The following is a 26,934-nucleotide window of genomic DNA, read 5'->3' on the forward strand; positions in this document are numbered from 1 at the left end:
TAGTAAGATATATCACTTTCCAGATAAGATACGTGCCACAAAATGGTGTCCTCTTGATGTTGCCCTCCAATGTTCACTTGGTGGAAGAGTAAACTGGACCAAGACAATCTACAGTCATGCCACTTAGGGACTTGGGCAATATTATTTTTTTCCCTTTGCGACTGCATGTTTTTTCTGAAATCGTAAACATATCTGCTATGTGCTGTTGTTAATGTGTTTTCTACCTTGGCCCTGGAGAAACTCCGTTTTGTTTGGCTATATTCAAATGTAACACTCAGGCTCGATTAACTCACATTCGTCTAGGGGGAGCTGCCGTCTTTCCCGCCAAATGGTGTAATCACGTTTGTGTGGATGCTGTGTGATGCACCCCGGTACAAACCCACAACGTAAAATATCAGACAGTACACCATATGCGATTAAATGATTACACTTTATAACTCTTACTTTGGCTATGTGGTTAGTAGGGAAACAGAATGTAAAAGAAAAAGGCTCCACTTTTAATAAAATAGTTCGTACACAATAAATCGTTGGAGCTCACGCAGCAGGTATTCCTCCACCAAACAACCTCTGCCAAAAACACCGCCGACACTCAGACCCTCGGATTCCCGTCTCTGCCATCCGGTAGTCTGCCCACTCTCCACACACGTCCTTCCTCTTGTTCCTCCTCGACCGAAAGCCCACCAAAAAAAAACCAGTTCCCAGACATACAAGAAAGAATAACATGTCTCCCATTGGTTAGCTACCCATTATCTGTAGTTATAACCCAAACATCACAGCTACAGAGAAACCATTACATCAGCAGTTAGCGTTACAGAGAAGCCATTTCATTAGCCTTAGCAGTTAACATTACTGAGAACACTACACAAGTATGGTTGAATGATACTTAAAACATGAACTTGAAATAATATACTGCATGGTATTGAACAGATTGAAACAGAAGCTGAAAGAATACTGCCCACTTGCTAATATTACTGGTACATGGTGTTTTATTTAATTTCTTAAAATCCAGGTTAACAGTTACACTACGCCACTTGCAATCTCACAATGTGTCCCCATCCATCCATTGTAACATTGACACCGAAAATTCTCGGCCATCTCTTTCACATCCTCCTCAGTTTCCTGCCCCCATAGGAAGTACGGCAGCCCTTTGCTTGAAGGGTTCACCTTTATGGCAAAGGGCTTTCGGTTGAGATGCAGATAGGTATGAGGCCTGTTGCTTGATCGCACACATCTGCCATGGTTGTTACACAAAACCGAACTGCAGATTATTGCAGAATTTGTTATGTTAACAATATAGTTACCCAACAGTCCACTGATGTATTCTTTCAGAGCAAGACAAGATTCCTAGAGGAAATAAAACATTACATTTAAACAAAAACTATCTTTCTTCATTCTCAGCAATTCAAACTTCAAAACTATCTCAACAGATAGGATATCTTGAAATCAGTTTAAGTTTTTCTTACAATGTCTAATACCAGAGGGCATGCATTAAAGTTCAAAGGAAATTTGAGAGACAAGTTGTTTCCCCCCACACAGAGTGGTGAGTGCTTGGAATGCGCTGCTGGGTTGCTGGTAGAGGTAGGGACATTAGGGGCATTTAAGATAGGCACATGAATATGGGCAAAATGGATCATTATGGATATTGCAAACAAGAAAATCTGCAGATGCTGGAAATCTGAGCAACACACACAAAATGCTGGAGGAACTTTCGGCAGGGCTGTAGAAAAAACCTGAGGAGTAGATTTATAAGGTGGGGGAAGGGGACAGAGAAACACAAGGTGATAGGTGAAACAACAGGAATTCTGCAGATGCTGGAAATTCAAGCAACACACATCAAAGTTGCTGGTGAACGCAGCAGGCCAGGCAGCATCTATAGGAAGAGGTACAGTCAACGTTTCAGGCCGAGACCCTTTGTCAGGACTAACTGAAGGAAGAGTGAGTAAGAGATTTGAAAGTTGGAGGGGGAGGGGGAGATCCAAAATGATAGGAGAAGACAGGAAGGGGAGGGATGGAGCCAAGAGCTGGACAGGTGATAGGCAAAAAGGATACGAGAGGATCATGGGACAGGAGGTCCAGGAAGAAAGACAAGTGGCTGGGGGCAGGGGGACCCAGAGGATGGGCAAGGGGTATATTCAGAGGGACAGAGGGAGAAAAAGGAGAGTGAGAGAAAGAATGTGTGTATAAAAATAAATAACAGATGGGGTACGAGGGGGAGGTGGGGCATTAGCGGAAGTTAGAGAAGTCGATGTTCATGCCATCAGGTTGGAGGCTACTCAGACGGAATATAAGGTGTTGTTCCTCCAACCTGAGTGTGGCTTCATCTTTACAGTAGAGGAGGCCATGGATAGACATGTCAGAATGGGAATGGGATGTGGAATTAAAATGTGTGGCCACGGGGAGATCCTGCTTTCTCTGGCGGACAGAGCGTAGGTGTTCAGCAAAGCGGTCTCCCAGTCTGCGTCGGGTCTCGCCAATATATAAAAGGCCACATCGGGAGCACCGGACGCAGTATATCACCCCAGCCGACTCACAGGTGAAGTGTCGCCTCACCTGGAAGGACTGTTTGGGGCCCTGAATGGTGGTAAGGGAGGAAGTGTAAGGGCCTGTGTAGCACTTGTTCCGCTTACAAGGATAAATGTCAGGAGGGAGATCAGTGGGGAGGGATGGGGGGGATGAATGGACAAGGGAGTCGCGTAAGGAGCAATCCCTACGGAAAGCAGAGAGAGGAGGGGAGGGAAAGACGTGCTTAGTGGTGGGATCCTGTTGGACGTGGCGGAAGTTACGGAGAATAATATGTTGGACCCGGAGGCTGGTGGGGTGGTAGGTGAGGACCAGGGGAACCCTATTCCTAGTGGGGTGACGGGAGGATGGAGTGAGAGCAGATGTACGTGAAATGGGGGAGATGCGTTTAAGAGCAGAGTTGATAGTGGAGGAAGGGAAGCCCCTTTCTTTAAAAAAGGACATCTCCCTCGTGCCACCCCCACAACGACAAGGCCAGCCACCTAAAAGAACTGACAGCGTGCAGGCTGTGGACTCCGCACCTTCTAGCGCCGGTTCTTGGGGGGGGGGTGGTTATGTGGTGGCTCGCCCACGCGGCCAGCGAACCGGCTCCAGCAGTCGCGGGTGAGTCCGCAGCCAGCGGCGACCGGGAGGGCTCTGAGTGCAGGGCAGACCTCGGCCCGGAAGCTGACGTCACTTCCGTCCCGTAAAGAGCGGGAGATGCTGGGAGCAGGCACTGAGCACGCGCAGATTGAAACAGTAAACAGTTCAACCAGACCCTGCTCCAGTCAGTGTGTTGCTTTCACTCGTTGCGTATCAGCGCGACTACACTGGCGAATTTAAGTTTACAATAGGAAGATAATCAGTTAAATAAAGTCCACAGAACTTCACCCCAGTGTGAGTGTTCTGTAGACTACACAGTAAAGATCAGACTTTACCTGTGAGCGGACAAAATCCTTGTTCCCCCAAAGAACAATTCCTGCAGCTCCCATCGCGACACTTTCTCCGATACTGTGGACCAAGTCAGTCTGAAAAATTAAAGAAAAAAAAAATCACCTGTCATACTATTTTCCAAAGGTCTAGGTATCCCTCCATCTCAGCCCATTGGACTGGCTTTGGTCATAGCATCTCACCCAGCAGTGTAATTGAATGAAAAGTGAAAAATAAATGTTTATTAAAAATATTACCACTTAATTTTCTCAAGCACTATGTGCAACTGTGTGTCATCTTTTTCAGTTTTGTGTTGTCTTTCATTGATTTATTGGGAAATTAAGCATTTAAAAAAATTAAATCTTTTGAATAGATATTCATACAAAAATAGACAATTTCTGCCAGGATCAGTAAATGCTTGAAAGCCAGGACCCAGCTGCGAGCTTTGAGATGAACTAAGGTTGTTGGTTTGCTTTGTTTCATTTATTCCCTTGTGGGATAAGGAAGGCTTTTTACTTTTCCCTAAATATCCTCCAAAGTGAATGACCTGACCATGTAAGAGTTTCCTGACCTAATCAATACCAACAAATCAGATTTTTCTATATTTCGACCACAAGACGCAACAGCTGAATTACTCCAGTCAGCAAAATTAAGTCTGCTCTGCCATTCCATCATGGCTGTTTTATTAACCCTCTCAATCCATTCTCCAGTCTTCTCCCTGCGACCTTTGACCCTACTATTCAAAAACCAATACCCTGTTTTAAAAATCTCTGTTTTAACTATACCCAATGACTTTGCTTCCACAACCATCTGTGGCAATGATTCACCACCCTCTAGCTAAAGAAATTCTTCCTCATCTGTTTTAAAAGTGGTGATGAATCACATACAGAAGGGAGATTGAAAATCTGGCTGAGTGGTGCCACAACAACCACCTCTCACTCAATGTCAGCAAGACAAAGGAGCTGATTATTGACTTGAGGAGGAGGAAACCAGAGGTCTTTGAGCCATTACTCATTGAGGGATCAGAGATGGGCCCAGTAACTTTACACTCCTCTGTTTTATTATTTCAGAGGAGCCGTCCTGGGTCCAGCATGTAAATGCAATTATGAAGTATACACGGCGGCACAGCTACTTCCTTAGAAGTTCGCAATTATTCAGTATAATATCTAAAACTTTGACAAGTTTTATGTGGTGAAGAGTATATTGACTGGCTGCATCACGGATTGGTATGAAAACACCAATGTTCTTTGACAGAAAATCCTACAAAAAGTAGTGGATTAGGGCCATCCATGACAAGTAAAGCTCTCTCCACCACTGAGCACATCTACATGGAGCACTGTCCACACCGCCTAGGTCATGCTCTCATCTTGCTGCTGCCATCAGGAAGAAGTACAGGAGCCTCAGGACCTTCACCATCAAGTGACTGGAAGGGCTTATTCTATGCCTAATCTCTAAATTAATAAAAATTATTAATTGTAATGAATTTCAAAAGTAATTATTTGTTTTAAATATTGTTCTGGAGCACATAGGATATCTTTTGTACCATTCACTGTTTATTACCCCGAATTACTGTGGATTGAGTTACAAGCATTAGTAGGATTATGGAAAAATTCTGCAAACACCTGCTGCTGGAAGATGGACCACTGACTGAAAGGTTGGAAATACTCACTAAATCAGTCATTTTGGAGGTACTCACTATATCTCCACTGAGTGCTGAGGGAAAGGAAACTAATGTTTGAAGGTTACCTGCTGAAATGCTGACTCTGTTCCTCTCCCCACAGACATTTCCTGACCGACAATTTTCAGCATTTTTCCTGTTTTTATTTCTGATTTCTGGCGTATGCAGCTTTTCTTTTGAATTTGGAACCCATTTTATGACCTGCAAGAACTCCTTTCTACAGGGAACTTCTCAACACAGCCTCACCCCCTTTTTCAGCACCTTCCTAGGGAGCTGAAAAATGGATGGATTACCTCAGTCAGGAAGTCTGTGGTGTTGACATATACAATCCGAGCGTATGGGAGGACCGGCAAACTGTAATTTGCTCCCCGTTGAGCAAGACGCATGGCCTCTTTGATTCGATAATGAACAAACCTCTCTGTACTCTGGGTTATTCGATGCCAGTGATTGAGGTAAATGCTTGGGTACAAAGCAATACTCTCCTTCCAGAGCCAAGAAAGCTGGTCATTCCTCTTCATCTCAATACCTGGACACTTTCCAGTGTAATTTTTGGTAAATTTGTCATTGTAGCAACAAGGAAAGCCGTAATAGCCCCATAAGCCCCAAGGCCTAAGAACTTTTGATAACCTCAAGGTCTGTACCATAAAGTCCATGGCTGCATGTTCATATTCGATCTGTGCTTGTTTCGCCACTTGCTTCTCAGACCAATCAGGATGTCGCTTTTGGACCAACTGTTTTGATTTCTTTTGGTAGATATTCTTCTGATCCCAGTCCCTTGACCACAAAGGCCTCCAGGATTCCCAGTCAATGACAGACAGCCCATCAAAATCTTTCAGTGGTATAAGTTTCTCCACATCTACTTTGGCCTTCATGAGATGATTCTTCAAACTGGAGTTCTGGGGAGTGCCTCCATTTACAGATACCCCACTATCAGTATAGTGGGGGTAAAAGCCCAATTTATCTTCATAAAAGATGGTGATGTTTTGCCCAATGAATGAGTCATTCTGGTTTAAAATTATATCAAAAATGTCCAGGTTCAGGTCAATGCCAAAGGACGATTTGCAGGCAGCAGTAGGAGCATTCCACACAGTTATGAACGGCTTGTTGGGTATAATTGGGACTCTTGTTTGTCTCAATAATTGTCCCAGTATCAATGTGCACATGCACGATAAAAATATTGGTGCTCTGGTGAGAGTCATGTCTAATAAACTTGTTTTCTCACTCTTTAGCAAATCAGCCTGTTCACACTTCGTGTGCAGTTACATATTGTGCTGTAGAATTAGAAGAAAAAGAATTATGGAAAATTTAGCAATTTTTTTCCACATCAAATGTATTCTCACAGACTTCTTATATCAGTTTGTGAATTAAGAAATATTATTCAAACACAAATAGCATTTGTCCAGAGGAACTTCACCAAAATGATTCCTGGAATGGAAGAGTTAACGTATCCGGAGCATTTGATGGCTCCGGGCACATTCTTCAGAAGAATGGGGGGTGGGGGGGTGGAAATCACACTGAATCCTATTCAAATATTGAAAGGCCTAGAGATCGAGAGAGGATATGATATGATAGGAGTCGAGGCACAGAGAACAGAAGTGAGGAGGAATTTAGCCAGAGGGTAGTGAATCTGTGGAATTCATTGCCACAGATTGCTGTGAAGGCCAAATAATTGACTATTTTTAAAGCGGAGGTTGGTAGGTTCTTGGTTAGTCAGGGCGTCAAAGGTTACAGGGAGAAGGCAGGAGAATGGCGGTGAGAGGGATAATAAATCAGCCATGATGGAACAGTGAATCATACTCGATGGGCCAAAAGGCCCAATTCTGCTCTAATGGTAAATGCATTAATGTCAGTAGAGATACCGTATGTTTTGTTATTACATGGCTTCATCTAAGCATGAATAAATATCATTCACTTTGAAGAAAAAGTAGTCTTCAAACATAACCTGCTGAAGACCTACCTATCAACACCAAGCTCTTGGTAAACTGTAAGGATTCAATTTTCGAGGCTTCAAACGAACAATGTTAAGGGGCAAACGCATCTTTAATACAAACCTCATTTCCAGAAAATTTGGGATATTTTCCAAAATGCAATAAAAACAAAAATCTGTGATATGTTAATTCATGTGAACCTTTATTTAACAGACAAAAGTACAAAGAAAAGATTTTCAATAGTTTTACTAACCAACTTAATTGTAGATAGATAGATAGATATACTTTATTAATCTCGAGGGAAATTTGGTTTTGTGACAGCTGCACCAATCAAGAATAGAGCGTAAATATAGCAATACAAAAACCACAAACAATCAAACAACAAAATACAAACTATACCAGATGGAAAATAAGTCCAGGACCAGTCTCTTGGCTCAGGGTGTCTGACCCTCCATGGGAGGAGCTGCACGTTCGATGGCCACCGGCAGGAACGACCTCCCGTGCCGCCAAGTGTTGTATCATGGTGGAACGTGGCCAAAGTCCAACACTAAGAAGTTCAATATCCGGTCTACAAACACGTTCCTCGATCGTAATATGACCCAGATTGCACCATCTGTTGTTAACCAGATCAGTAAGCACCCAACTCCTTTACGCTTACCGCTCTCAGTTCACTTCCGGTCAGCCGGAACGGTATTACTCCCCCGAACTCCTCTTCTCCATAAGTCTCTGTTGTCTCGACCCAGTCCTCTTTCCTTTATATTTTGTAAATATACACAAATTTAGAATTTGATGGCTGCAACACACTGAACAAAAGTTGGGAGAGAGGCATGTTTACCATTGTGTTACATAACCTTTCCTTTTAATAACACTTTTTAATCGTTTTGAAACTACTAATTGTAGTAGATTTGCAATGGGAAATTTTGTCCATTCTTGGCTTGATATAAGACTTCAGCTGCTCAACAGTCCGTGGTCTCCGTTGTCTGATTCTCCTCTTCATGATGCGCCATACATTTTCAATAGGAGATAGATCTGGACTGGCAGCAAGTCAGTCAAGCACACGCACTCTGTGTCTACAAAGCTACGCTGTTGTAGCCCGTGCAGAATGTGGTCTGGCATTGTCCTGCTGAAATAAGCATGGATGTCCCGGGAAGAGACGTTGCCTTGGTGGCAACATATGTCTCTCTAAAATCCTAATATACACCTCAGAGTCAACGGTACCTTCACATACATGCAACTCACCCATGCCGTGGGCACTGATGCACCCCCATACCATCACAGATGCTGGCTTTTGCACCTTTCGCTGATAACAATCTGGATGGTCGTTTTCATCTTTGGCACGGAGAACTCAACGCCCGTTTTGTCTGAAAACTAGCTGAAATGTGGACTCATCTGACCACAGCACACGGTTCCACAGTCTTTCGGTCTATCTGAGATGAGCTCGGGCCCAGAGAACTCGTTGGCGTTTCTGCATAGAGTTGATGTATGGCTTCCTCCTTGCGTAATACAGTTTCAAGTTGCATTTTTGGATGCAGCGACGGACTGTGTTAAGTGACAATGGTTTTCCGAAGAATGGCTATAATTGTCACAGTAGCATGACGGTTTCTTAGGCAGTGCCGCCTGAGGGCTCGAAGATCACGTGCATTCAACAGTGGTTTCTGACCTTGCCCTTTACGCACTGAGATGTCTCTGAATTCTCTGAATCTTTTCACAATATTATGTACTGTAGATGTTGAAAGAGCTAAATTCTCTGCAATCTTGCATTGAAAAATGTTCCTTTTGAACTGACTAACAATTCTCTCACGAATTTTGGCACAAAGGGGTGAGCCACGACCCATCCTTGCTTGCAAAGACTGAGCCTTTGATGGACGCTACTTTTATACCCAGTCATGATACCTCACCTGCTACCAATTAGCCTGCTTAATGTGGAGTCTTCCAAACCAGTGTTACTTGAATATTCTGTGCACTTTTCAATCTTATTTTAACTCTGTCCCAACTTTTGTTTAGTGTGTTGCAGCCACCAAATTCTAAATTTGTGTATGTTTACAAAATACAATTAAGTTGGTCAGTAAAACAATTGAAAATCTTTTCTTTGTACTTTTGTCAGTTAAATAAAGGTTCACGTGAATTAACATATCACAGATTTTTGTTTTTATTGCATTTTGGAAAATATCCCAACTTTTCTGGAAATGGGGTTTGTAAATAGTGTATATTAGGAATTGGGAGGCATGAGCCAAAATGTTGGACAAATTTGGGTTGTTTTTTCTAAAGCAACAGAGGTCAAGGAGGACTGTGATAAAAGCTTATAACATTGAGAAGCAGAGATAAGGTACTTTACTCAGAGTCTTTTTCCCAGGGTAGAAAAGTCAAATACTATAGGATGTGCACTTAAGGTGAGAGGGTGAAGTTAATGTTACACAGGTGGCATTTAAGAGTCTGACACTTGGGTGTATGGGGTGTCCAGGGAGAGGTAGCACCTCTGGTGCAGGTGCTTGTCATGTCTATTCTGAGGCAGCTCACTCACCTTTGGTCCCCACCAGACACTCAGGTCTTGCCTGTAGCTTCAAGCAGTTGTTTGCATGTGACAGCGGCCACACCCCAGTACACTGCTTTGACAGGTGGGCTAAAGTACCAAGTGAGGGTAGCCAATGGGTCTCATACCCTGATGAGATAGAGACATACCAGTCCTAGCATGCAAAGTCAGCTTCAATGAATTGGGTGGATAAGATCTACAGCGAGATCAAACAGCCAGGAAGGCGGTACTGCAAGGCTCCATGGAAAGCAAAGAGCATGATGAGGCACAGAAGGCATCATGGTTATCCAAGGAAGACCCCAATTTGTGACACTTGTTCATACCACTGGACCTGGACTGCTGACATCAAGAGTGTGGAAATGCCCCAGTGTAAAAACTCTCCCACGCAGGTTTCCTGTTGTTGTTGGATATGACAGATTGTGTTGCCCTTAAGGCATTTATTTGACTTTGTTGGGTCTACGCTTTAAATGATTTGTTTGTAACTATTTTCTAGTTAAAGGTTGATAATTAAGTTACAGTATAACAAAGGTAAATTCATTGTCTATGGTATATCGCGGCATGCGATGATGTCATCTCCGGTTTCGCTGCGTCTTATGTGTAACCTCTGGTTCGAGGAAGGTGTAAAAGGTGGGTGCCATGCGTGTGGCATGATCGTGAAGAGCTCCGTGTCTACCTACAAAGAAACATTATAGAAGCAATGCCGTAAGCTCCTATGAAAGTCCTATTAATGCGGTTTCTGTTAAGGAAGCGGCGGTTGGGGTGGCGCGCGTGTGCCGGCTTTTCAATTTCCAACGCGGGGTTGGCTCAAGCCCGATGGCGGTTTGACGCAACCCCCTCGCTCCCTACTCGGGGCGGCTTTATACATTATTGTCGTCAAACAATTGGTACTAGAACGTACAATCATCACAGCGATATTTGATTCTGCGCTTCATACTCCCTGAAGATATTAAAGATATTAAAAATAGTTAAAATTAGTAAATATTAAAAATTTAAATTATAAATCATAAATAGAAAATAGAAAATAGCAAAAAAACCGAGACGCAGGTCCGGAAATTTGGAGGGTACAGCCCATATCTGGGTCAGGATCCGTTCAGCAGTCTTATCACAGTTGGAAAGAAGCTGTTCCCAAATCTGGCCGTACAAGTCTTCAAGCTCCTGAACCTTCTCCCAGAGGGAAGAGGGACGAAAAGTCTGTTGGCTGGGTGGGTCATGTCCTTGATTATCCTGGCAGCACTGCTCCGACGGCGTGCGGTGTAAAGTGAGTCCACGGACGGAAGATTGGTTTGTGTGATGTGCTGGGCTGTGTTCACGATCTTCTGCAGCTTCTTTCGGTCTTGGACAGGACAACTTCCATACCAGGTTGTGATGCACCCTGGAAGAATGCTTTCTACCGTGCATCTATAAAAATTAGTGAGGGTTTTAGGGGACAGGCCAGATTTCTTTAGTTTTCTCAGGAAGTAAAGGCGCTGGTGGGCCTTCTTGGCAGTGGACTCTGCTTGGTTGGACCAAGTCAGGTCACTTATGATATTGACCCCGAGGAACTTAAAGCTTTTGACCTGTTCCACTTGCGCACCACCGATGTAAATTGGGTCGTGCGGTCTGCTACTCCTTCTGAAGTCAACAAACAATTCCTTCGTCTTGCTGATGTTGAGGGAGAACAGAGCGCGCGTGGTCTCCAGAATGAAACAGACGCTGTATATGTTTGTATTTTTTATCAACAGTTTTCATCATACGATGTTAATGTGGAAGAGTGCACAGTAAATGGTTAACCTTCCTACGACTCTGTCGTCATTGACTCCGGTTTAACTTGGTGTTTAGTCAGAGTTTCAACACACTGCATGAGAACACTACACAGATAACCACCAATTTAGACAGAACATGAATGTAGAGGGAATGGATCACGTACAGGCAGAAAGGATTTATTTTAATTTGGCATAATGTTTGTTGCAGACACATTGTGGGGTGCAGGACTTGTTTCTGTGCTCTACTCCTCTCTGTTGTACGTACTGGTTCAGAGCGGTGGAATCCAATGTTATCCACACTCTCAAGGAAACAGGTGGGACTGCTCAGCAACACACACAAAGTGCTAGAGCAACTCAGCAGGTCAGGCAGCATCTATGCAGAAGAATAAACAGTTGACATTTTTGGCTGAGACCCTTCTTCAGGACTGGGAAGGAAGGGGGAAGGTGCTGGAACAGAAATGTAGGGGAAGGGGAAGGAGGAAGAGGAATAGCCAGAACATGATAGGTGATGCCATGTGGGTAGGAAAGGTAAAGGACTGGAGAAGGGATACGACAGGAGGAAAGTGGTCCATAGGAGAAAGGGAAGGAGGAGGGATAGACATGTGAGGAGAAGAGGTAAGAGGCTAGAATAGGAAACAGAATAACAAGGAAGGGGAGGGGAAAAATTACCCGAAGGAGAAATCGACATTCAGACCATCAGTTTGGAGGCTATCTAGACTAAATATGAAGTGTTGCAAACCTGAGAGTGGTCCCATTATGGCAAAAGAGGAGTCCATGGACTGACATGTCACAACAGGAATGGGGATAAAAATTAAAATAGTTAGCCACCAGGAAATTCCACTTTTGGCAGATGGAGCGAAGGTACTCACAAAGTGGTCTCCCAGTTCATATTGGGTCTCACTAATGTCGAGAGCATCCAATACAACAAGCAACCCCAACACATGCATAGGTGAAGTGTTGCCTCAGCTGGAAGGACTGTTTGAATCTGAATGGAGGCAAATGAGCAGGTAAAAGTGCTCTCCAGAGGATCGTTTATATTGCTACTAAAGATATAACCTAACCCAGGTGGCAATAGAATTGCAATGGCCAGCTTGGCTCAGAGTCCTGGGGCACCTGTATACCAGGTAACCTTATTCACTGGCAGGTTGAAAAGGAAATGGATTGACCCCCAAGAGTCTGCATTGGTCTTCTGTCAACGATGGTGAGGCATGCTACTTAGAGAAGCAGCCACAGGCTATGTGGTATGACTCAAAGGGGCTACTCTGCACTGCGCTACGCTGCTAAACAAACAAACAAATGGGTGTTCACAAGTTTTCAGTGTGATATATTACAGACACATATTACTGATTCTTGAGAATTTGGATAAAACAGGTTTTAATTTTGAAAGGAAAAAATTTTATATGTTAAATCTAAACTTATATGTTTATAGAACAAGTTCTCAGCCATCAAGTAATAGTTCAGTGCAACCTCCTGATTTTGTAATTTTTTTCATAAAATATGTTTTTCCTGTCATTACTTAGTTTTTGTCAACACAGTCAGACACAATAAAAAACTAATTATCGCAACACACATCAAAGTTGCTGGTGAACGCAGCAGGCCAGGCAGCATCTGTAGGAAGAGGTGCAGTCGACGTTTCAGGCCGAGACCCTTCGTCAGGACTAATTATTCCTATTTATTTAAACTAATTATTCCTATTTATTTAGTCATATAGATTTAGAGCTTTTAAAGCATTGTGTCTACACCATAGATACTCATGTTGTTAAATGTTGAATATTCACTTTTGTTCATTTTTTAGTACTATTTCACATGTACTCCTTTAAAAACTCTTAATTCATGCAACTTTTATCATTAACATTAAATATACAAAATAACAATTTTGGACATAAAAAATGTTTAATCTTAAAGAGACAATTACTTTAATAAATCAACTGTTTTGGAGGAACAGATTGTAAGCATATTAATTTAAAACAAAGAAAGTTCCATCTGACGGTGGTGGCAGTGGCCTAATTACAACAAACAATTCCAACCCTTTCGCCACTCAAGTCAGTGCTTCCTTGCTTAACAACTTTATTTAACAATTTGGTACAACAAATAATAATTTGTCATGTACATTTTATCCTTCTGTAAATATTAACAATGGTAAACAGCAAAATAAAAACTACAGTACAACTGCAATGTTTAAAAATAAACATCAGAAAACACACCAGGAACTAAAAAAAAAATTCCATCCATTTCTGGGCTTGAAAATCTTCAAAAACGTTCAGTCAGCTTTATCAGGAAGTAGACGATTAATATGCTGCTCCTCTATGAAGTCCATGACTTCAGCAGACAGGTGGTAATCTTCCTCGACCTGCTTGCAAAACCCAGTGATGATGGCTCCATCAGTTTGACCAGAATATCTTCAACTGGTACGAAGCACATATCCTTTCCACCTGGCTTTGGATGGAAGCGCGTGTTGGGCCCGTGAGGGTGGAAAACCTCCACTTGAACTTCTTGATGATGAGCATCCACAGTGACAGCCTTTGCTAACCACCAATGTTGGTCATAAATGACTGCAAGCCAATCTGCACAATTAATGACACCAGCAGATATATCTGTCGTATTTCTAGTTTGCTCTCGTCGCCAATGCTTTTTCAGTTTCTTCCTATCTTTCATTATCTCTTGAAGTTTATTTTTCAAAGCTTTCATCTCTCTCAAGTATCTTGCTCTTGTTTTCTTTCTTTCCTTCCCTTTCCCCTGTTATAGACTGCCTACTGTGAGCTGGCTCCTGTACAGTCTGATCCAATGGACTATCTGGGGGAGTTTCTGGGCGTTCTGGGCCCTTTCTCTTACGCTCTCTTGACTCTTGCTGTCTACATTTCCACACCTTTCTCTTACTCTTCTTTTCTCTTTCATTCAAATCACTGAGTTTTTATCTTCCCGTCCTCTACTCACTTCTTCCATCTTAGCTTTTCCTTTCTCAGGTATTCCTCCTTTAACTCTGGCTCACTATATATTTTCTCTATCCCTTTTTTTGGTATTCCCTGTTTCTTCTCCTTCACTCCTCCACCTCCACTATATCTGCTGCAAAGCCATAACTTCCTAAAATACATAAAAGGAAGGTCAGAATTTAATGGAATTACTATGAAATTGTGTGTGGTGCATGGCCAAGTGGTTAGGGCGTTGGGCTCTCGATCTGAAGGTCGTGGGTTCGAGTCTCGGCCAAGACAGCGTGTTATGTATTTGAGCAAGGCACTTAACCACACACTGGTCAAGTCCATCCAGCTGAAAATGGGCACTGGCAAAATGCTGGGGGTTAACCTTGTGATAGACTGGCGTCCCATCGGGGGTGAGTTTCGTACTCTGTCGCTTCACGCCACAGAAACCGGCATAAGCACCGGCCTGATGGGCCACAAGGCTTGGGACAGACTTTAACTATGAAATTGTGCAGAATTATTATGAATTTAATTATGTTTAATTTGATGAAATTTTATAAAATGATTATGAAATTGTGCAACTAAATTCATTTATGGTTTTAGTCACTGGGGATACATATAGTAAGGAAATATTGTAGGCCTGTGTGTGGAAGAAATAAAGGAGAAATTATGCATATTATAAAAAGAGGTTAATGAAACATTACAAGCCATATTACTATTTATTGTGATCATAAATTATATTCAAGTCTCCATTAGGATTTCGATGTTTTTGTCAACACCGTCAAACCATGTGTCACAGACAGAAAACGTGAAGACGTTGACATCCGATGGTAGTGACAAAAACAACTTTTTTTTTACATGAGTTGTATACAGGAGCCATCTTGTTTTCCCTCTGTTGCTAGATGCCTCTGGCATCCACTTAAAATGCATAAATTTTATACTTTATTGTCGCCAAACAATTGATACTAGAACGTACAATCACAGCGATATTTGATTCTGCACTTCCCGCTCCCTGGATTACAGATCGATAGTAAATATTAAAAATTTAAATTATAAATCATAAATAGAAAATAGAAAAGGGAAAGTAAGGTACAGGTGTTCCCCACTTTTCGAACGTTCGCTTTTCGAAACCTCACTGCTACGAAAGATCTACATTAGTACCCTGTTTTCACTAACAGAAGGTTTTTTCACTGTTACGAGAAAAGCAACGCAGGAAAAATGGTGGCAGGCAAGAAAAAAAAACAGTGCTTCCCGAGCAACCAAGCTCCTCCCGCGGAACTGCATTCTAGCTGCCATTGCTTAAACACATGCTTTATTTCGATTTATTTTGTGCATCCATTAGCAAGATGAGTTCTAAGGTATCAGAAAAGCCTAAAAGAGCTCGTAAGGGTGTTACACTTAGCGTAAAACTAGACATAATTAAGCATTTCAATCGTGGTGAATGAAGTAAGGACATTGTCGCGGGTTGAACTTGCCTGCATCCACCATTCGCACTATTTATACGCAGAGAAAAAATCTTGAAAGCTGCTGATGTTACTGTTGGTTCTGCTCAAGGCAAAGTGGTCTCTCTTAGTTGGCATCCAGGTAATGGATAAAATGGAAAGTCTATTGCTTGAGTGGATTGATGGGTGTACAAAACGGGGTGGTCCTTTAAGTTATCTTATACTTAAGGAGAAATCAGTCAGTCTTTTTAATAAGCTGAAACAGAAAGCACTGGCCGATGGTGATGAAAGTATTATGAAAGTGGAATTTAAAGGTAGTCACGGGTGGTTTGATCGGTTTCTGAGGCGAGGGCAGCTTTATAGTTTAACGTTTACTGGAGAGAGTGCTTCGGCTGATAACTGAAGCTGCTGAAAGGTTCTCAGCAGAACTGAAGAAAATAATTACAGAAGGTGGTTATTCGTATAAGCAAGGGTTTAACTGTGACGAAACTGCAATTTATTGGAAAAAATTGCCGAGTAAGACATTTATTTCAAAAGAAGAAAAGCAGGCTAAGGGACACAAGGCATCGAAGGACAGGTTTACCCTAATGCCTATTATTAACACCACTAAGCCTCTACTAGTGTACCATTCAGAAAATCCGAGGGCACTTAAAGGCGTTGATAAGAAAACCCTTCCCGTTGTGTTCCGTTCACATCCAAGCAGTTGGAACACCCAAGTGCTTTTTTCTGAGTACATGAGCAGATACGTTAGTCCTTTTGTTGAAAAATACTGTAGAGAAAATAACCTCGATAATAGGTGTCTTGTGATCGTCAATAATTGTGCTGCTCATCCGCCTGCCAGTAACGTTCGTGTTGCGTTCTTACCGCCGAATACAACATCGTTGCTGCAGCCGTGTGACCAAGGCCTAATAGCCACAATTAAGGCTTACTATACACAAAATGTGATGCATTTTATTATAAGTGCTATTGACAGAGAGGGCAACACCGAAGCATCTTTGCGAGAGATCTGGAAAGATTACAATATTAAACTGGCAATCGCCAACATTGGAGATGCTCTCGATAGGCTAACAGTCTCAATGAGAAATGGCGTTTGGAGGAAACTATGTGCTGAGGCAGTGAACGATTTTAACAGCTTCGAACCATCAACAATAAATACGACAATAGTGAGCTCGGCTAAGGAGGCTGGGTTTGTGGAAGTTGACGAAGATGATGTTGAAGAGGTTTTGGCATCCCATGACCAAGAATTGACAGATGAAGAGCTGATACAATTGCAGGAGGAAAGGATAACGCAGTAGCGAAAATGAAGTCGTCCAGGGACTGAACATGAAGCAGTTGTGTGAGATTTTCGCTGCTATTGACAGCGCTGCAATGATTGCAGAAAAGCATGACTTTAATTTTGAAAGGGCATGTAGGTTTAGGGCAGGTTTGCAGGATGTTTTGAGTGCTTACAAAGAACTCTATGTTCTAAAAATGCGTGAGGCCCAGAGTCAAGTATACTGTCGCTTTTCAAGCCTTGCACATCAGCCACAGCAGACGACGAACCTCGACCTTCGACATCGAGGCAGGCAGACATAGAAGAAGATGACCCGGCTGCCCTATTGGAAATAGACTACGATGAGATGACACCCAGTCTCCTCTACCTCCCACCACCCCAATTTCCGACCATCCCGATTCCTGTAAGTGAAACTACACTGTACATACATTATTTCTACTTTATATAGGTTGTGTATTTTTGTGTTATTTAGTATGATTTGGTATGATTTGTCAGCCTCATAGCTTAAAGGTTACTGGAGAGAGTGCTTCTGCCAATAGCGCCTGCGCTGACAGTGCTTCCGCCGAGAGCGCATGCGTGAGATTTTCGCTGCGCTAGACTGTGCTTCAATGATTGCAAAAAGTATTTCCACTTTATATGAGCTGTGTATTTTTGTGTTATTTAGTATGATTTGTTATTTGGGACGATTTGGCAGCCTCATAGCTTAAAGGTTACTGGAGAGAGGGCTTCTGCTGAGAGCACATGCGTGAGATTTTCACTGCGCTAGACAGTACTTCAATGATTGCAAAAAGCATTTCTACTTTTTATAGGCTGTGTATTTATCATATCATTCCTGCTTTTACAATATGTTACTGTTATTTTAGGTTTTATGTGTTATTTGGCATGATTTGGTAGGTTATCTTTTGGGTCTGGAAACGCTCAAAAATTTTTCCCATATTAATAAATGGTAATTGCTTCTTCACTTTGCGACATTTCGGCTTACAAACCGTTTCATTGGAACGCTCTACCTTCAGATGGCGGGGGAACCCTGTAGTGCAAAAAAAAAACCGAGAGGCAGGTCCGGATATTTGGAGGGTACTGCTCAGATCTGGGTCAGGATCCATTCAGCAGTCTTATCACAGTTGGAAAGAAGCTGTTCCCAAATCTGGCTGTATGAGTCTTCAAGCTCCTGAGCCTTCTCCCGGAGGAAAGAGGGACGAAAAGTGTGTTGGCTGGGTGAGTCGTGTCCTTGATTATCCTGGCAGCACTGCTCCGACAGCGTGCGGTGTAAAGTGAGTCCAAGGACGGAAGATTGGTTTGTGTGATGTGCTGGGCTGTGTTCACGATTTTCTGCAACTTCTTCCGGTCTTGGACAGGACAACTGCCATACCAGGTTGTGATGTACCCTAGAAGAATGCTTTCTACAGTGTATCTATAAAAATTAGTGAGGGTTTTAATTTAAAATAATTCTTTCTATGCAAAAGAAAGAGTTGACACATCATGGTTGTGACAATAGCAACATCAATAACATCCACAACTAATTCTGTGGGTACTGGGCTATCATACAATTTATAAAATTAAAAACAAACATATGAAAAAAATGTTGCATTTGTGCAAAAGACCCTCATGATCAACACTGATTATTTTAAAGAAGAAAATGTTATTCATTTTCAATGGAATTAGCACTTCTCTTAGTGGGACATGTTTTCGCCGAAGCCTCAAGAATCAGTGATATCATATTAGGGTGTCATGGTAGTGTAAGGGCTAGCGATACGCTATTACAGTTGCCAGTGACCCAGATTCAATTCAGCCACTGTAAGGAGTTTGTATATTCTCCCCGTGACCATATGGGTTTCCTACAGGTGCTCCAGTTTCCTCACATATTCAAAAGATGTTCAGGTTAGTAGGTTAATTGGTCACATGGGTATAATTGAGTAGTGTGGGCTCATTGGACTGGAAAGGGCCTGTTACTGTGCTGCATCTCTAAATAAATAAAGTAACTTAGTACTGGTTGCATTTGATTGTGAGTGAAATGGAATGGAAGGAAGTGGTATCATGTGTTACCTGGCTGTTGGTCCTTTAACGTGACTGATGTTTAAGATGATACACTGATAGATTCCTTCCCATATAATTAATAGCCATTAGAGGGATATGTTAGTACATATCAAATCCTTTCAGAGCTGGCATATTTAAAAGCTAGATTCAGTATTAGTGGTCTTGAAACTAGCAGATTGATGTTAAAAAAAAAATCAGTAGATTCTCTACTGTTCTTTAAGGAATTTGTAGCTAAGTCAAATATAGATGACATATGATTCCAGGCTAATATTTGACTATTAATTGCCCTCTGAAGTGTGAAGGAGTACACATTACAACTTGGCCAGTGGTGTCAGAATCCACCAGAGAATAAAACAATTGAATGATGAAATGGTTAAAATTGACAATTACAACCTAAAAGATCACGGCAGATCACAAAGCTATTTAATCCTTCCTCTTTTTGAACAGAAAACTTTTGGCGCAGGCTGCAACATGATACTGATCAATTAGAAAGTTGGGTGCAAAATTGGCAGATAGAATATAAGGTGCCAGAAAAGGCCAATAACATTATGAAGTATCTCACCCCAGCCTACTCATGGACTCTTTGTCCCACTCCCAGATCTACCAGACTGAAAAACAGTTACCTACCCCAAGCAGCAAGACTGATCAACACCTCCATGAATACTTTATTGCCCATCATCACACGCACAGACTAACGCCACTTTATAGAGATAAAATCAATGTACACAAGCTATCTTATGTATTTATATATATGTGCTCTATTATTGTGTTCTCTATTGTTTGTGTTTCTTCTTGTGCTGCATTAGATCTAGAGTGACAATTATTTCTATTTCATTATACTTGTCCACAGGGAATAACATTAAACAATTTTGAATCCTGACAAGTGCAAGGAGATGCACTTTGGATGGTTAAATAATGGTAGGATATGTACAGTAAATGCTAGGGTCCCAGATGAATGGAGGGATCTATGGGAACAATTCCATTGAGCCCCGAAAGTGGCAGAAAAGGTAAATGGAATGGTGAAGAATTATTCCAGGAATGAAGGGATGAAGGGGTTAACATACAAGGAGAGTTTGATGACTCTGGGCCTGTACCATTGCAGTTTGTTAGAATGGGGGGGGGGGGTTGAAAAGAATCCCATTGAAATCTACTGAATATTGAAAGGCCTAATTAGAGTGGATGGGGAGAAGACATTTCCTATGGGATCAGAGGGCACAGCCTCAATAGAGGGGCACCCATTTAGAACAGAGATGAGGAATTTCTTTAGCCAGAGGGTGGTGAATTTGTGGAATTCATTGCCATGGATGGTTGTGGAGGCCAAGTCATTCGATACATTTAAAGCAGAGGTTGATAGAATCTTGGTTATTCAGGCATCAATGGTTACAGGGAGAAGGCAAGAGAATAGTGTTGAGAGGGTTAATAAATCAGCCATAAAGGAATGGCAGGGCAGACTCAATGGGCCCAGAGGCTAATTCTGCTCCCATGCCTTATGGTCTTATAGAAACATAGAAAATAGGTGCAGGAGTAGGCCATTCGGCCCTTCAAGCCTGCACCACCATTTATTGTGATCATGGCTGATCATCCAACTCAGAACCCCGCCCCAGCCTTCCCTCCATACCCCCTGATTCCCGTAGCCACAAGGGCCATATCTAACTCCCTCTTAAACATAGCCAATGTACTGGCCTCAACTGCTTCCTGTGGCAGAGAATTCCACAGATTCACCACTCTCTGAGTGAAGAAGTTTTTCCTAATCTCGGTCCTAAAAGGCTTTCCCTTTATCCTCAAACTGTGACCCCTTGTTCTGGACTTCCCCAACATCGGGAACAATCTTCCTGCATCTAGCCTGTCCAATCCCTTTAGGATTTTATACGTTTCAATCAGATCCCCCCTCAATCTTCTAAATTCCAACGAGTACAAGCCCAGTTCATCCAGTCTCTCTTCATATGAAAGTCCTGCCATCCCAGGAATCAATCTGGTGAACCTTCTTTGTACTCCCTGTATGGCAAGGATGTCTTTCCTCAGATTAGGGGACCAAAACTGCACACAATACTCCAGGTGTGGTCTCACCAAGGCCTTGTACAACTGCAGTAGTACCTCCCTGCTCCTGTACTCAAATCCTCTCGCTATAAATGCCAGCATGCCATTCGCCTTTTTCACCGCCTGCTGTACCTGCATGCCCACTTTCAATGACTGGTGTATAATGGCACCCAGGTCTCGTTGCACCTCCTCTTTTCCTAATCGGCCACCATTCAGATAATAATCTGTTTTCCTATTTTTGCTACCAAAGTGGATAACTTCACATTTATCCACATTAAATTGCATCTGCCATGAATTTGCCCACTCACCCAACCTATCCAAGTCACTCTGCATCCTCTCAGCATCCTCCTCACAGCTAACACTGCCACCCAGCTTCGTGTCATCCGCAAACTTGGAGATGCTGCATTTAATTCCCTCATCCAAGTCATTAATATATATTGTAAACAACTGGGGTCCCAGCACTGAGCCTTGCGGTACCCCACTAGTCACCGCCTGCCATTCTGAAAAGGTCCCGTTTATTCCCACTCTTTGCTTCCTGTCTGCTAACCAATTCTCCATCCACATCAATACCTTACCCCCAATACCATGTGCTTTAAGTTTGCACACTAATCTCCTGTGTGGGACCTTGTCAAAAGCCTTTTGAAAATCCAAATATACCACATCCACTGGTTCTCCCCTATCCACTCTACTAGTTACATCCTCAAAAAATTCAATGAGATTCATCAGACATGATTTTCCCTTCACAAATCCATGCTGACTTTGTCCGATGATTTCACCGCTTTCCAAATGTGCTGTTATCACATCTTTGATAACTGACTCCTGCAGTTTCCCCACCACCGACGTTAGGCTAACTGGTCTATAATTCCCCGGTTTCTCTCTCCCTCCTTTTTTAAAAAGTGGGGTTACATTAGCCACCCTCCAATCCTCAGGAACTCGTCCAGAATCTAACGAGTTTTGAAAAATTATCACTAATGCATCCACTATTTCTTGGGCAACTTCCTTAAGCACTCTAGGATGCAGACCATCTGGCCCTGGGGATTTATCTGCCTTCAATCCCTTCAATTTACCTAACACCACTTCCCTACTAACAAGTATTTCGCTCAGTTCCTCCATCTCACTGGACCCTCTGTCCCCTACTATTTCTGGAAGATTATTTATGTCCTCCTTAGTGAAGACAGAACCAAAGTAATTATTCAATTGGTCTGCCATCTCCTTGCTCCCCATAATCAATTCACCTGTTTCTGTCTGTAGGGGACCTACATTTGTCTTTACCACTCTTTTCCTTTTTACATACCTATAAAAGCTTTTACAGTCAGTTTTTATGTTCCCTGCCAGTTTTCTCTCATAATCTTTTTTCCCCTTCCTAATTAAGCCCTTTGTCCTCCTCTGCTGAACTCTGAATTTCTCCCAGACCTCAGGTGAGCCACTTTCTCTGGCTAATTTGTATGCTGCTTCTTTGGAATTGATACTATCCCTAATTTCTCTTGTCAGCCACGGGTGTACTACCTTCCTTGATTTATTCTTTTGCCAAACTGGGATGAAAAATTGTTGTAGTTCATCCATGCAACCTTTAAATGCTTGCCATTGCATATCCACTGTCAATCCTTTAAGTGTCATTTGCCAGTCTATCTTAGCTAATTCACGTCTCATACCTTCAAAGTTACCCCTCTTTAAGTTCAGAACCTTTGTTTCTGAATTAACTATGTCACTCTCCATCTTAATGAAGAATTCCACCATATTATGGTCACTCTTACCCAAAGGGCCTCTCACGACAAGATTGCTAATTAACCCTTCCTCATTGCTCAAAACCCAGTCCAGAATAGCCTGCTCTCTAGTTGGTTCCTCGACATGTTGGTTCAAAAAACCATCCCGCATACATTCCAAGAAATCCTCTTCCTCAGCACCTTTACCAATTTGGTTCACCCAATCTACATGTAGATTGAAGTCACCCATTATAACTGCTGTTCCTTTATTGCACACATTTCTAATTTCCTGTTTAATACCATCTCCGCCCTCACTACTACTGTTAGGCGGCCTGTACACAACTCCCACCAGTGTCTTCTGCCCCTTAGTGTTACGCAGCTCTACCCATATCGATTCCACATCTTCCCGGCTTATGTCCTTCCTTTCTATTGCGTTAGTCTCTTCTTTAACCAGCAACGCCACCCCACCTCCCCTCCCTTCATGTCTATCCCTCCTGAATATTGAATATCCCTGAACGTTGAGCTCCCATCCTTGGTCACCCTGGAGCCATGTCTCTGTGATCCCAACTATATCATAATCATTAATAACAATCTGCACTTTCAATTCATCCACCTTATTACGAATGCTCCTTGCATTGACACACAAAGCCTTCAGGCGCTCTTTTACAACTCCCTTAGCCCTTATACAATTATGTTGAAAAGTGGCCCTTTTTAATGCTTGCCCTGGATTTGTCGGCCTGCCACTTTTACTCTTCTCCTTAGTACTTTTTGCTTCTACCCTCACTTTACACCCCACTGTCTCTCTGCACTGGTTCCCATCCCCCTGTTGTGAACTAACCTCCTCACGCCTAGCCTCTTTAATTTGATTCCCACCCCCCAACCATTCTAGTTTAAAGTCACCTCAGTAGCCTTCGCTAATCTCCCTGCCAGGATATTGGTCCCCCTAGGATTCAAGTGTAACCCGTCCTTTTTGTACAGGTCACGCCTGCGCCAAAAGAGGTCCCAATGATCCAAAAACTTGAATCCCTGCCCCCTGCTCCAATCCCTCAGCCACGCATTTATCCTCCACCTCATCGCATTCCTACTCTCACTGTCGCGTGGCACAGGCAGTAATCCCGAGATTACTACCTTTGCAGTCCTTTTTCTCAACTCCCTTCCTAGCTCCCTATATTCTCCTTTCAGGACCTCATCCCTTTTCCTACCTATGTCATTGGTACCTATATGTACCACGACCTCTGTCTCCTCACCCTCCCACTTCAGGATATCTTGGACACGATCAGAAATATCCCGGACCCTGGCACCAGGGAGGCAGACTACCATCCGGGTCTCTGGACCGCATCCACAGAATCGCCTATCTGACCCCCTTACTATCGAGTCCCCTATCACAACTGCCCTCCTCTTCCTTGCCCTACCCTTCTGAGCTACAGGGCCAGACTCTGTGCTGGAGGCACGGCCACTGTCGCTTCCCCCAGGTAAGCTGTCCCCCCCAACAGTACTCAAACAGGAGTACCTATTGTTAAGGGGTACAGCCATCGGGGTACTCCCTATTACCTGACTCTTCCCCTTCCCCCTCCTAACCGTGACCCAATTGTCTGCTTCCCGTGGCCCCGGCGTGACCACCTGCCTGCAACTCCTCTCTATCAACTCCTCACTCTCCCTGACCAGACAAAGGTCATCGAGCTGCAGCTCCAGTTCCGTAACGCGGTCCCTTAGGAGCTGCATCTCGATGCACTTGGCGCAGATGTAGACGTCCAGGAGGCTTGGAGACTCCAGGGCCTCCCACGTCCGACACCGAGAACAGCAAACTGCCCTCACACTCATACTGCCCCTCTCCTCAAATAACAACAGAAAATGAATGCCAAACCTCCCTCGCCTCGCCCGTTTCTGCCTAAGCCCATTGAGCTGAAGCCCTTAAGCCTTCACTCTGCTCCCATACGGCATATAGAACGCTTGGCTTCATCAGCCATGGCATAGAATACAAGCGCAGGATGTGTTACAATTATGGCTGGGTCAACATGGAAAACACTGGAGGAAATCTGCAGTTCAGGCAGCATCTGCAATAGGATGGGACTCAACCCAGAATATTGACTGACCAATTTCCCTCAGATGCTGTTCAACCTGCCGAGTTCCTCCAGCACTTTGTGTGTGGCACCAGATTACAACAGCTGCAGTCTCTTGCAACACTACTGGTTGGTCCATACCCAGACTATCATCTGTGCAATTCTGGACACCAGACTGTCTGAAGTTCATGACTGCAATGACTAGGGAGGAAAGGATCAGGCTGTTGCCTGGGATGGAACATTTCAGTTATGAGCTAGAATAGGATGGGCTAGGTTTGTTTTCTTTGGAGCAGAGGAGACTGACGGGAGAATTTGATAGAAGTGTACAATGTTGTGAGGAGTCACCTTATCTCTGCATTTTCACTGCAGAGATCTAAAAAAAATGGTATAGGTTTCAGATGAGTAAGAAATTTACAGCAGACTTAAGTTAGATTTGCTTTCACCCAGAGGCTGGTTGGAACACACTACCTGAGGATGTGGTGGAGGCATGTAATTTCACAACATTTTATAAACATCTAACTGCCAAGCCCGAGACGGCTATGTGTCAAGTGCTGGTAAAGATGGGTGATTAGAGGATGTGGCAAGCCAAAGGTTACGATAATGTCCAGGCAAGGATAGTTTACAGATAAAATGCAGTCAACCTAGGCAAAAAAGGTCTTTGAAGAACATAACTTCCCCTTGCCCAGCATGGAACTGGAACATACTAAGACAAGGTTGGAAATGAAGGATTCTAGGGTGATACTGGGTCTGTTCTGCCATTCGTCACCCCTTTCAACCCCATTCTCTTGCCTTCTACCCACAATCTTTGATGTCCTGACTAATCAAGAACCTATGAATCTCCACTTTAAATATACCCAATGATTTGGCCTCCATAACTGTCTGTGGTAATCAATTCTGCATATTCACTACACTGGCTAAAGAAATTCCTCCTCCTTTGTTCTAAATGGACGTCCCTTTATTCTGAGGCTGGCCCCTCTGGTTCTAGACTCCAACACTATGACAGACATGCTTTCCACATCCACTCTATCTACTATTCATGCCTTTTCCCTACATTTGTGACCTCCTTTGGAACCAAGGAATCAGCCTCTCTCTCCTTTCAGCTAGAGATTTCAATTTAGAAACTCAAACTGACTGTAAAGGTGCTTCTCTCAACAGACACAAAATATCAGCAAGCCAGGCAGCATCTATGGAGGGAGAAATAAATAGCCCATATTTAGGGCCAAAGACCCTTCATCAGGACTGGAAAGGAATGGGGCAGAAGCAAAGTAAGATGAGGGAAGGGGAGGGGGGTCAGTTGGCAGATGATAAGGGAGACCAAGTGAGGTTGGTGGGGGAGGAAGGAGGGATGAAGTGAGAAGCTGAGAGGTGATATGTGGAAGAGGTATAGGGTTGAAGAGAAGGAATCTAATAGGAGAGGTCAGTGAACAATGGAGTAAAGGGAAAGAGGTAACGGGCATATAGGAGAAAAAGGGTGAGAGAGAACCAAAATGAGAAAGAAAGGAGAGGTAATCACTCTGCGAGTGAGTGAGATCGCTTCGCTCGTTCGCCTTCCAATTTTAAAACATAATAACAATGGACAAAATGTCTCAGATCCTGTTTTTCAGTTCTTACCCAGCTTCCAGAGGCGTGACATTCGGCGGAAATTGTGAAAGATAGATCCAGTTCAGGTAAATCTGAACACTTCTCTTTTTAAAGTTAATTCCGTTTCCCCAGATGCATTTTCTGCTTGAGATCGCTTGGTGTCTGCAGACTATTCTCCACTGAGGCCTTTGATTCCCGTGAAGGATTATGGCTGCTCCCGTTGCAATTCAAGCCAAATCCTGCATTACTGAGCTCGCCAATTGGATGGTTAATTGAGCGAGCAGCACCGCCCTATTTAGCGAGAGCGACAGTGGGACGGGACTCCTATCCTGTCATATGATTTGAGGGGGATAGAATTGAGTTTGGTGCTTGGAAACTAGCGAAGCTGGCGTCCGTGACCGCAAGCATAATGGGACGATTATCCCAAAGTTTCCACTTTGCGCTTCATGGGGAAGAGCTCAATACTGGGCTGACGTGGAGAGTCTCATTCCAGGAGGTTACAGAATTAGGGTAGAGTTTGAGCCAAGGGAGGAGCTTAAAATAGTGAAGTTGGCGAAAACGAAAACAGAAGCTGTTGGGAAG

General features: G+C 43.2%; 1 protein-coding gene across 1 annotated transcript; it reads right to left on the reverse strand.

Moving 5' to 3' along the window:
• Window positions 1-411: 411 nt before the first annotated feature.
• Window positions 412-26,813, reverse strand: LOC140211223 (hyaluronidase-1-like). Its single transcript, XM_072280842.1, has 4 exons — window positions 26,383-26,813; window positions 5,401-6,378; window positions 3,438-3,527; window positions 412-1,344 (listed from the first exon to the last, which is right to left on the reverse strand). Exons 2-4 carry the CDS (start codon window positions 6,304-6,306, stop codon window positions 1,018-1,020), a joined length of 1,323 nt encoding a protein of 440 aa, XP_072136943.1. The 5' UTR covers window positions 6,307-6,378; window positions 26,383-26,813; the 3' UTR covers window positions 412-1,017.
• Between the last annotated feature and the right edge of the window lie 121 nt (window positions 26,814-26,934).

The sequence above is a fragment of the Mobula birostris genome, chromosome 16, assembly GCF_030028105.1.
Source record: "Mobula birostris isolate sMobBir1 chromosome 16, sMobBir1.hap1, whole genome shotgun sequence".
NCBI lineage: Eukaryota > Metazoa > Chordata > Chondrichthyes > Myliobatiformes > Myliobatidae > Mobula > Mobula birostris.